At 39.7% G+C, this 12,997-nt stretch overlaps 1 protein-coding gene across 4 annotated transcripts in view; it reads left to right on the top strand.

The window, feature by feature from the left end:
* Positions 1 to 12,997, top strand: part of LOC124612689 (G-protein-signaling modulator 2) — a 138,090-nt gene that overhangs the window by 60,762 nt on the left and 64,331 nt on the right. For all 4 annotated transcript variants that reach the window (XR_006979562.1, XR_006979561.1, XM_047141032.1 and 1 more), the window contains exons 10-11: positions 4,091 to 4,216; positions 8,667 to 8,895. Coding sequence is in view for 2 of the 4 variants with exons in the window: in XM_047141032.1 (XP_046996988.1) it covers positions 4,091 to 4,216; positions 8,667 to 8,895 (355 nt within the window). In the remaining 2 variants the exon portion in view is untranslated. The remainder of the gene's footprint in view (positions 1 to 4,090; positions 4,217 to 8,666; positions 8,896 to 12,997) is intronic.

Below are 12,997 nucleotides of genomic sequence, written 5' to 3'. Positions count from 1 at the left end.
AGTGGTCTATGCAGCCTGCACACAGTCATTGCTGAAACAAGATTGAAGCTTGTGGGGCACATTCTGTGTATGAAAAATGGAAGAATCGCCAAATCGTCATTGTTGTGGGAACCAACGGCATCTGAAAATGAACTTCTGTGAAGGATCTGCAATGAACAGATAGTAATTGGGAGGAAGCTGAAAACTTGACGGATGATCGCGTTAGCTGGAGGAAGATTGGTGCCCAGTATGCTACTTAGCATTGAAGGAAGTAAATCCAGAGTCATTGTATAACCACTTGGAGCACCATGTTGATCATAGCCAATTGGCTCTAACAATGAACAGAATGAAATCTTTGATGAGGGCTTAGTGTAACTGCAGCTTTGCATAATAGTTTTGAACTTCTGTTGTGATGTCTACACCATTGGCTTGAAACGGCAGTGGAAGAACACTGAGCTACATGGTGTGCACTCTATGAACTCCCACCACATCTCCCATTTTGATGAGCATATAACGGCCTTGCAGATATGCTTTCTTTAGCATCTTGGTGAGGTACAATTTTCTCTTATTTCTTTTTTACTCAGTCTTTAGTGCAGGCTGTTCCAACTCTGTTCCATATGATGCGGGCACTGCCAGGCATCCCTCAGCTTGCTTGCAGAAAGACACAGCTAGTGCAGACTACCTGCCAGGTGACTCTATTTGCACATTTCACATTTTTTAACCATGTGGCCAATCCTGCTCACAAGTGCTCGGCCAGCCCCAGCCCAGCTGCCTGACTGCCTGAACATCAGCCTTTTGCCCATCTGTGCCCATGGGTGCTGGCTGCTTGCCAGTGGGCACATGAGCTGGAACAGCCTACTTTAGTGGACCCTCTCCTGATGTCTGCTGGTGGTAAAAGTGATAATCCAAGCCTTAATGTTTCTTTGCAATGTCTGGTTGAAATAAATTATTCGAGCTCATCTTACGTTGAAGTGTTGGACTAGTGAAGGTTGAGGCCAGCGTGGTTACAAGAACAAAGGATATGTTGTTGGGAGAGTTCCCACCTGTAAAATCCAGAAAAGCTGGTGCCAAATGGCACAAGTTGTGAAGTCAAGCACATTGTGTTGGACAGCATGTTAAGCAGTTACGTCTTCCAACTGTTTTTGACCACAGTGTGGCAATGACTATTGAATCAGACAGACAGCTTGTTAGTGGTCATACCCAAGCAGAGTGGCACACAGTGGTTGTACAAGGGCGAATCAAGAAGTAAGTTACACTAGCTCATTGTGAGAGCACACTGTGCGTCAAGACCGTGGTCACTGTGTTGCACGTGACAGTAACTACTTATATGTCCGGTTCAGAGCGGGCATGGCTCAATGGTGCGTCCACTGGGTGTTCACTCCAAATTGGAAGTGCATGCAGTGATCAGATTTCTATGGAATAAATAGCTCAAATGCATGGACATTCATTGTGAAATCATTGCAGTATATGGTGAGTGTGCAAACTCTTGCCCAGGTATTATAAAGTGGTGTAAGCAGTTTGTATTATAAAGTGGTGTAAGCAGTTTGACACTGGATGTTCAGATCTCAGTGATGAATATCACGAAGGCAGGTTGAAATGCGCAGTACTGTTGCAAATGTTAACTGTGTGGATGTGATCATTAGAGAGGATCGGCGCATAAAGCTGCAGGAAACTGCTGAACATTTGATATGGCAGGGTCCACCAGCATTGTAAACTGTGTGCCAGTTGAGTCCCACAGCTGCTCACTGATGTGCACAAGGGACAACATTGGCATTTTTGGATTGATATTTTGTGGTGAATCATCATAGGAGATGACACGTGGATCCACAACACCCCCCCCCCCCCCCCCACTGAAACAAAGAGAATATCAATGGAATGGATGCACACCACATCACCACAATGAAAGAAGGTCAAGGTCCAAACTTTCGTCAGGAAAGGTGATGGTGACAGTGGTCTTTGACACTAAGGGTGGATGTGGATTTTATGCTGAAAGACATGACAATAAACTCTGCAAGACATGACAATCAACTCTGCTTCATTTTGTCAGACGTTGCACCGGTTCCATAAGGCAATTTAAAAAGAAAAACTGACAGATAAAATTGAGCACCAGTGTGATTTTGTTGCACTATAATGCAATGCCACACACGGCTTGCTTAATGTCAGAACTGCTGCAGTGATTGAAGTGGGAAGTATGGCAACATCCTCCATACAGTTGAGGCCTAGTGCCATGCGGTTATCATGTGTTCGACAAGGTGAAAAAGGATCTCGCTGGACAACAATTTTGAAATGATGAGGAGATATAAGCAGCTGTATCCAGGTGGTTACATAGGACTTGACTTTGACTGTTTCATGGGCTGTGCCATATGGATTTAATTTCAAATGTAATTTAAATGCATCCGGAACTGAAAAGTTGGTTGGTTACCTCATTCTGAGAAATGCCCCTTGGGGACTTTGTGGTAAAGTGAACTTACATTGTATATTGTCATAGCTGTAGTGTAGTGCCTGTGTGTGTGTGTGTGTGTGTGTGTGTGTGTGTGTGTGTGTGTGTGTGTGTGTGGGCGCGCGCGCGCACGCGCGCTTGCGTGCATACTTTAAGAAATGGCCATAACTTGGAAGTGTAAATTACTTTTTGATTCACTCTCATACCTAAATTGATGGACCACATGGCTGCTTTCACAAGTGGCTCTGCCTTTGAGGCAGGAGATGCCTGTGACAATACTGGAGTAGGTGGTAGTAGGAGGATGTGTGGGACAGGTCTGACAGGGTAATGAGCCATGAAGAAAGGGATTGGAGACAGGGGTAGAATTAGGATGGACAAGGATATTGCAAGGCGGGCAGTGAAATAAAACTATGAGAGGGATGGGGAAGATATTTCACATTCCAGGACACAGTGTGAGGGATTCAAAACCCTGGCAGAGAGTGTGATTCAGTTGCTCCAGTCCTGGCTGTAGTCACAAGGGTGGTGCTCCTTTGTGGTCAGACACTGGGTATGTGGAAGATGGTAGGTAATTGGTGAGACATGGTGCGAAAGATCTGTTTCTGTACAAGATGAGGAGGGTAATTTCGGTCTGTGAAGGTATCAGCAAGACTCTTGACATATTTGGAGAGGGGCTGTTCATCACCACAGTTGCGACAATTATGAGTGGCTAGACTGTATGGAAGGGATTTCTTGGTGTGGAATTATTGTCAGCTGTCAAAGTAGATGAATTGTTGGTGGGTGGTAGGTTTGATATGGACAGAGGTAGTGATACAGCCACCCTTGAGGGGGAGGTTCATATCCCTGCAATAGACCTAGATGAAAGACCTGTGCCATACATCCTCCATTACCACCTACACCAGTCCTGGCACAAGTTTCTCCTATCCCTTCAAAGGTAGGACCACATGTGAAAGTGGCTATGTGGTCGTCTACCAACCTGGCTGCAACTACTGTGCAACATTCTATGTGGACAGGGCCACTAACAAGCTCTCCATCCACATGAATGGACATTGCTGAACTGTGGTCAAGACATAGCTGGTCAACTCAGTTGCTTAGCATGCTGCCCAACACGTTGTGCTTGACTTTCACTGCTTCATGGACTGTGCCATACGGATTTCAATTTAGATGTGACATAGACAGTAAGATGTTGACATCTGGAAAATAGTATGTGTGAAGTTGCTGATTGAAGATTAGTAGCAATCATGGTTCATACCTTGTTAAAACACTTGAAAAGAGCACTGGCCATGAAAGATTATGGTCCAGGTTTGAATCTTATTAAAACGGTATTAAACTTTCAAGAAAATTCAGAGCACTGAAGAATGAAAGTTTCATTTTAGTGAGCTTAAGTGTTTCTGTTTAATGTCAAAACTAAGTGTCTTCCGAACTAAAATTGGTTTCCACAGTATGAGGGAAAATTAATATTACAATGATTACATTACAGATTGCCATAACATTATCATGTGACCTTAACAGATGTGGATTGATTGCAGTAGTTTGTGCTACTGAAGTATTATTAATATTTTTTATCTTCAAAATTATATTAGTAATTTGTAGATTTTTGAAAGTACAAACTGGTGTTGGATGCAAACTGTATGTCAGATATTGGTACACTTGCAATTACAAATTATGTTTCAGTTAACACCTGAAAACAAACAGAAACCTAATGGGGACTTGTCAAACAACCAATCTGAAACAGCTGCACAAGAATGTCAGCAATCAGCTGCTACTGCTGCTGCCACTGCCCCAGCTGATGAAACAAAGGTAAAGATCCATCCTGGCTATACAAGAGATCAGATCAGTTATTTATGTACTGTACCTTTTATTTGCCTTTCTTTCATTTAAAAAATTACATAAATTATAATTCTGATTACATTACTTAAATCCCAAATTTATTAGCGCTTACAACACTCAATTGAACTGCATTTTTGTTTGCTCCATCAGATTGTGGATGTTCAGGAATCCTCTATAGGAGCAAAGTTGTTCAGAATGTTATAGATTGGAAAAGGCAGATTAATAGCAGTTCTTTAACTAGAGTGATGGGGCACTGATACTCGAGTCTCCATTTATACAGTCTTCTAATTTATTTGATTGCATCCACTGATGATGATCCTCCTAATATGTGTTCTGTGCAGAGTTTAGCCTCTAATGTGGTATTTTGCCTGATCAAGGGGCAAACCAGTGTACTGCATATTAGGTGATAACACCACATGAGACAGTATTCTTGGGTGCAAAGATGCTAAATGCCAACAATGTTGATCATGCTATGCACCACAGATGTTTGTATTTCACTCTTTGAGTGGTTTGCTTCTAGGTACTGACAGCGCTTCTCGTTGATTCAAAATTGCACAAATGTGAAGATTTTGTTCAAGTTATCTGTTTGATTATCTGAAAACAATATCACAGCTCTTGATCACTCGCATAAATAATCAGAATATTCCTTTTGAATTTATTATGCATGGAAAATGCTCTTCCATTTTTCTTTTTTAAAAAAAATTATTTTCAAATATCACTGACATTCTTTATAACAATGAAATCAATCAATTTTTGACAAAATCCCATGTGGTAAGTCCCCCTGACTCATGGTTCAGGGTGACTTTCCCGAAATCTACCCCTTTTCCTAGACCTCTCCAGTCCTTTTCCTTCACCCCTCTTCCTTCCCCATCAGGCCTTCTGCCTAAAGATGAAACCCCTGGCTCCAAAAGCTTGCCTAATTATAACTTTATTTTATCTGTATGTTCTGCTGCTGCTTGATGAGTAGATTCCATATCTTTAGTTACTCCAACAATAATTTGCTTAGAAAGTATAAAATTTAATTGTTACATGGAAATGACCTACACAAGACTATTTTACTCATTATGTTCCACATTGATAATATGATATTGCAGTGCCTGTGTTATTCTGATTAAGATGTAAAGTATGTGTGTATGCCTCGCGGACAGACCCAAACTTCCATATGTTGTCAGCCATATGTCTATGATCTGTACTCTCACATCATTATGTATAATCCCATACAGATCAGATGTTGTACTTGAAAGTTGCTTGCCCAGTATCAGCAGAGAAATACAATACTGGAGTGCCTGTGTTATTCTGATTATGCGGCAAAGTTCCTTTGGACATGCTTGCATGTCCAAATGAACTTTGCATGCATGTCCAAAGGAACTTTTATCATAATTTGAATAACACAGGTATTGCAGTATCACATTTCTCTGTTGATACCAGGCAAGCGACTTACAAGTACAATGCCTGACCTGTATGGGAATATACATATGGATGTATGAGTACAGGTTAAGGACGCATGGTTGATGACTTATGTAAGTTTGGGTCTGTTTGTGAGCCATACGTGGATAGCCAGATCGTAAGGTGACTGCTCACATAAATAGGAAATCAAGGTTTGAGTCCCAGTCCAGTACAAATTTTCATTTTCATCATTCCATTCTACAGCTAATAGTTGTCCTTATTCCCAATTGCGATTACATTTAACATTGATAATAGTCTTGTTTTTCTACCTCTATGTTCTGTAGAGATATAAAAAGAAGTTCATGTAAAATGTAGAATGATGTTACTTCTCAGAGTGACAGCTTACTGTTTTTGTATAAATTCACTCCAGGTCTAATTTTGTAAAAGGAAAATGATGGAGAAAGAATATGTGCATATGGCTCTTTTCCTTTCTTTTTCTCTCAAAAACATTTCTTTCCCTTCCCATGCGACAGCAACTTACATGTATATAACAACTGTGTTTCATGTATGAATAAATCTAAACCCATGACCCCAAGAACTCATCCTTTATTTTAGTGTAAAATTAGATGCTGCTTTAAAATATTCTCTATTCTTAGCATATGATACCACTATATTGCCTGTAAAATCAACTGCAGGCCCTGATCATTGCATCTCAGAGTTCAAACTGATGCTTCTAAACACACATCTTGCTAACATCTTGTACTGATTCCTAGAACCACCTGAAGTAGTGCTGTGGGATCAACAGCAAGAGAAATTTTATTTCTTGGGTTAGCCAGTTCCCTTATCAGAAGTAGGAAATTGAATTGAGCTGTCCTCAAAAGCACTGGTGGAACCCCTTATTAAATTGGAGGAAGAATCCTTTCATCCATTGTCTTTGCTGAGCCATCTCTTTGCAACTTTAAACAGGATGATGTTTGAAAATTTTATTCCAAAGTACTCTGAATTTAGCTCTGAAAGTTTGCAAGGTAGCCAGATGCTGAACCTAATCCAGCATATCAAAGATGGCAATAAAAATAAGAAAGGAAATGAGATGAGAGAAAGAAAGAAACTAATTACTGCCACTGTTTATGGGGATTTCAATGAAACATGACCCTTGGTTAAGTGTAAAAAAATGTGCTTAAGCTCTCCTATAACACTAGGGACACCAGGTTACTGAATGCCATTAAGAAAACACTGTATGCCTTGGTAATGTTCCAAAGGAAGGAGAGTCAGTGAGAAATCAGGAAAAAAACATGTTAACCCAGGCCAGTGTGCTATGTTGATTGCTTTACATCTTGCATATTGGTGCCTGCCTGCCCAAAATTTATAATGAAACGGTGTTGAAAAGGCTGACAAAAGGTCAGTGAAACTCTGAGGAGACTACCAGCATACAGTGAGCTAAGAGCACTACCCAGGGGAAATGCAAGTCTGTATTTCATCTTAACAGTACTGAGGAAGAAAGCTGAATATTGGTTCCAGTAGAGTAAAACTAGAGGATTGTGAGACACCAAGGTTTCACAGTATGAATTTAGGTTATATCACCACTACAGTGTGCACTGTTGTGTTCAGAAGAAAGATCAGTTTTAGAATGATATGTGGACATTGATATGTGGAATGTGTGACACAAATTCTTATATACTGCATTCTTTGGTACTAAATCAACTTTATGACAGGGATGCAATTGTGTCCTTGAAAAAGTCTGTCTGGATTCTAAGAGGGTGTTTGAAACTCACTTCCTACTTCAAAATCTACCCTTTAACTGCTATCACCTATTATGATATTTGAGGAATTGGCGGCAAGACAGATAGAGAAATGAAAATTAAAAGAATATTTGGGTCAGTCAGTGCACAATTGCACAGAAGTTACTTGTGCTTTAGATCTAGGAGTAATTGCATCAAGAGAAAAAAAACAACTGGAAATAAATCCTGACTGTTGAAATGCCATTGTGAAAACAAAAAGACCAACTTCAGGAGCGCTTCTCACTGATGTACAAATTCAATGGATAAGCAAACTGTGGTCTTGTTATGGATGGCAGGAGTGGTTTCAAAGATATGCACAATGTAGAATATTTGTTGATCAGTGTGAAATGCTCTTTTTCAGGAGATTCATTGTTCTTAGCAACCAACTAGCAAAACTAGCAAAATACATACATTGAGGAGAATAGTCGGTGTCATGGAGCTGTAGAGATTACCAACCCTACAGTTGAAGACTGTCTGGCAGAGTCAACGATTGGATGGTTTGCAAGCACCCCAGCCAGTTGGTGATCAGTCAGTTCTCTGGTTAAATTTTGCAACATCTTCAAATAACAGTGAAAGGGGCAAGGAGGGGGAAGGGGGCACTAGATTGTTATGGATAAAGCTTGTTGTCAGTAGCTTAGCCATTCCAGCTCCTTATTGAAGTATATAGTTTATCTGTGTATAATTTTGTAATTTAGTGTAGTAGTTACATCATAACTGTGTATAATTTTGTAATTTAGTGTAGTAGTTACGTCATTTGTACTGGATATGCATATATATGGTGGTATCATCATCATAGTATACTGTCAGACCTCAGATACATGTAAGTGATGCTATACTACCTCCAAATCAGAATCCCTCCATATTCTCTAACATGGTAATTACCCCATGTACATTACGTGTGGATTCTTGGTATAAGGAATTTAAGGAGGGAGAGGAGGAATGAAATATAATGTGATAGATCAGTTAGATGACAATACAAAATTCATAAACTCCATGTCATTAAAGATTAATTAGCAGAATTAATGCAAGAGAGAAGGAAATACTAGGGTAATTTTTTTCCTATGTAAGTAGAATTTTACTTAAACAGAAAGGCTATTTGCCTTTATCTTTCATGCTATTTGGAGTACTTGTCTACAAATCACTTTTTTGAAGTTTCTACTTTTAAAGCTTGTTTAGGGTAGTGGTTCAATATTGTTGTTTTCATGGTTATATACAACTTGAAATAGTTTTTTTTCCTTTTTTCCTCTTTTGCACAGACAGAACATATGGAAGACGAGGAATCATTTTTTGATCTACTTTCTCGTTTCCAATCAAAAAGAATGGATGACCAGCGGTGTTCGCTCAGTGTTGCCGACAACAAGGAGAATAATCATAACAACAATCTTACTCCTAACAATCTATTAAGTTGCGCTACGGGAAATAGACCAGTCCCTCTCAATAATGCTGCCATTACATCAAACAAGGAAAATGCTGTTTCAAATGCAGGTTGGTATTTTCTTTAGAAATACATTTTTCAAGTGTTATTTAGTTCAGGAGCTCAGAATAGCATGGTCAGCTGGAAAAGTATCTTTTGTGGTTTTGTAGACAGCCTAGAACATACAAATAATACATACATAATTATTAAAATGTCTTCTATCTTGGATCAAATATACTGATTTGTAACAAAAATTCACCATACTTCATTCGTGTGCTTGCAAAGTAACTTCATATTGTTTACTCGTATGATTCAGCTTTCACATCTTATTGCAGGTTTTTTGATTATATTCATTACATGTGGTCATTCAGGTAATTACTTTTGCAATGTTATATTGTTTCTATTTAACTGAAAATGCAATTTAATGTTTTGTCACCTTTGTAGGAGTTAAAATAAAAATGGCTAGCCTTCTCTTGCTGTCTTCTGTACTGCCTCTTGTCATTAAACAACTATTTTTCAGTTTCACTTTAATATTCTGTATATTTCTCTCTTGCCTTCTTTTTTTCCTTTCATCATTCTTATTAGTGTGTCTGTTAATGAGCTGCTTCTGATGTGGGAATGTTCTAGCCAATTTTTCTTTCTCCTTGTCATCTAATGCAATTTTTGTCCACTTTCACAAACCTATTTAGTACTTCCCTTTTTGTTAACTCTGTCCAAATTATACGAAGTGAGGTGGCACAATGATTAGCACACTAGACTCACATTTGGGAGTACTGTGTTTAACTTAATCATAGCTAACACTTCGCTCAAGAATCATAAAAGAAGGTTGTACACGTGGAAGAATCCTGGAAATACTAGAAGGTATCAGATAGATTATATAATGGTAAGACAGAGATTTAGGAACCAGGTTTTAAATTGTAAGACATTTCCAGGGGCAGATGTGGGCTCTGACCACAATCTATTGGTTATGACCTGTAGATTAAAACTGAAGAAACTGCAAAAAGGTGGGAATTTAAGGAGATGGGACCTGGATAAACTGAAAGAACCAGAGGTTGTACAGAGTTTCAGGGAGAGCATAAGGGAACAATTGACAGGAATGGGGGAAAGAAATACAGTAGAAGAAGAATGGGTAGCTTTGAGGGATGAAGTAGTGAAGGCAGCAGAGGATCAAGTAGGTAAAAAGACGAGGGCTAGTAGAAATCCTTGGGTAACAGAAAAAATGTTGAATTTAATTGATGAAAGGAGAAAATATAAAAATGCAATAAATGAAGCAGGCAAAAAGGAATACAGACGTCTCAAAAATGAGATTGACAGGAAGTGCAAAATGGCTAAGCAGGGATGGCTAGAGGACAAATGTAAGGATGTAGAGGCTTATCTCACTAGGGGTAAGATAGATACTGCCTACAGGAAAATTAAAGAGACCTTTGGAGAAAAGAGAACCACTCATATGAATATCAAGAGCTCAGATGCAAACCCACTTCTAAGCAAAGAAGGGAAGGCAGAAAGGTGGAAGGAGTATATAGAGGGTCTATACAAGGGTGACGTACTTGAGGACAATATTATGGAAATGGAAGAGGATGTAGATGAAGACGAAATGGGAGACACAATACTGTGTGAAGAGTTTGACAGAGCACTGAAAGACCTGAGTCGAAACAAGGCCCCAGGAGTAGACAACATTCCATTAGAACTACTGACGGCCTTGGGAGAGCCAGTCCTGACAAAACTCTACTATCTGTTGAGCAAGATGTATGAGACAGGCGAAATAGCCTCAGACTTCAAGAAGGATAGAATTATTCCAATCCCGAAGAAAGCAGGTGTTGACAGACGTGAAAATTACAAAACAATCAGTTTAATAAGCCACAGCTGCAAAATACTAACGCAAATTCTTTACAGACGAATGGAAAAACTGGTAGAAGCCAACCTAGGGGAAGATCAGTTCAGATTCCATAGAAATATTGGAACACGTGAGGCAATACTGACCTTACGACTTACCTTAGAAGAAAGATTAATGAAAGGCAAACCTATGTTTCTAGCAATTGTAGACTTAGAGAAAGCTTTTGACGATGTTGACTGGAATACTCTCTTTCAAATTCTTAAGGTGCCAGGGGTAAAATACAGGGAGCGAAAGGCTATTTACAATTTGTACAGAAAGCAGATGGCAGTTATAAGAGTCGAGGGACATGAAAGGGAAGCAGTGGTTGGGAAGGGAGTGAGACAGGGTTGTAGCCTCTCCCTGATGTTATTCAATCTGTATATTGAGCAAGCAGTGAAGGAAACAAAAGAAAAGTTCAGAGTAGGTATTAAAATCCATGGAGAAAAATAAAAACTTTGAGGTTTGACATTGTAATTCTGTCAGAGACAGCAAAGGACTTGGAAGAGCAGTTGAACGGAATGGACAGTTTCTTGAAAGGAGGGTATAAGATGAACATCAACAAAAGCAAAACGAGGATAATGGAATGTAGTCGAATTAAGTCGGGCGATGCTGAGGGAATTAGATTAGGAAATGAGACACTTAAAGTAGTTAAGGAGTTTTGCTATTTGGGGAGCAAAATAACTGATGATGGTCGAAGTAGAGAGGATATAAAATGTAGACTGGCAATGGCAAGGAAAGCGTTTCTGAAGAAGAGAAATTTGTTAACATCGAGTATAGATTTAAGTGTCAGGAAGTCGTTTCTGAAAGTATTTGTATGGAGTGTAGCCATGTATGGGAGTGAAACATGGACGATAAATAGTTTGGACAAGAAGAGAATAGAAGCTTTTGAAATGTGGTGCTACAGAAGAATGCTGAAGATTAGATGGGTAGATCACATAACTAATGAGGAGGTATTGAATAGAATTGGGGAGAAGAGGAGTTTGTAGCACAACTTGACTAGAAGAAGGGATCGGTTGGTAGGACATGTTCTGAGGCATCAAGGGATCACAAATTTAGCTTTGGAGGGCAGTGTGGAGGGTAAAAATCATAGAGGGAGACCAAGAGATGAATACACTAAGCAGATTCAGAAGGACGTAGGTTGCAGTAAGTACTGGGAGGTGAAGAAGCTTGCACAGGATAGAGAGTAGCATGGAGAGCTGCATCAAACCAGTCTCAGGACTGAAGACCACAACAACAACAATGTGTTTCAAATGTTTGTCCAGCCATCCCAATTTAGATTTTCCACGATCTCGCTGATTTGCTACAGTCAAATGCCAGGGTTGTTTCTTTGAAAGGGCACAGCTGATTTCGTTCCCCATCCTTGAAGCATCCCGAGCTTGTGCTAGGATGTATATGACCTGGGACAATGGGTGTATACGACCCAGGACAACCGGGAGATCCGGGAAAAACTCGGGAATTTTTTCATCGGGGAGAAAACCGGGAAAAACCCGGGATATTTTTAGAATTCTGGAAATTTTTCATTGTTTTAGTTTTCAGTTAAATTTTTGTAATTTTGACTGGTAAGAACTGATACTCTAACAAAGGATGTTACTGTATCCCGCTACTGCAGAATAATACCTCAACAACAAAACCTAAATGAGAGAATAAAATGAAAACAACTTAAATCGCAAAGGAAATGCGCCATATACAACGTCACGCAGTGCTCATGCAAGCGCCTGCCAATTGAAAACATGTCAAAGGCTTTAGGAAGACTATGCAGTGCTTTATAACAACAAATTGCCTCCAATGAGTGTGAAGTCGCAACTGTTTACATTCGATTTGTTTTAGTAGTTATGCGCGGGCTCATGCGCATGCGCAGTTGTCACATTTGAGTAATAGATTCTCCCGCTTCTGGCAACAGGAATGTGGCTGTTGGCTGTGGAAGCTGTCGCAGCAAGCAGCTAGATGCTACTGGGAAAAGGGGGCACCAAATTCATATTCTCAAGGGAAAAAAAACTTGTTTCACAAAGCACCTAGCATCCTGCGCACTTTTGCCTATTGATTACTCATATGATTTTGAAAAGCTTGCCTATTGGTTGTTGAACACATTTTAAGTTTATTTCTGAATGAATCATAAGTTGACTTTTGAATTCATGCATAGTGTACGTGATGCCTCTGTCAGGAGAATCCTCGTCACATCTAGGTAAACTTTCCGCAGACAAAAGGGGACGGGGCTATAGCTGAGGGAGTAAAGCCGAACGGATGAATGCCAATCGCTGTCTGATTATGTTGTGGATTGGGTTTGCGAATGATCAGAATTG

The sequence above is a fragment of the Schistocerca americana genome, chromosome 1 (genome assembly GCF_021461395.2).
Source record: "Schistocerca americana isolate TAMUIC-IGC-003095 chromosome 1, iqSchAmer2.1, whole genome shotgun sequence".
Classification (NCBI taxonomy): domain Eukaryota; kingdom Metazoa; phylum Arthropoda; class Insecta; order Orthoptera; family Acrididae; genus Schistocerca; species Schistocerca americana.
The sequence above is the reverse complement of the archived record's forward strand: the minus strand, read 5'-3'. Positions and strand labels throughout refer to the sequence as shown.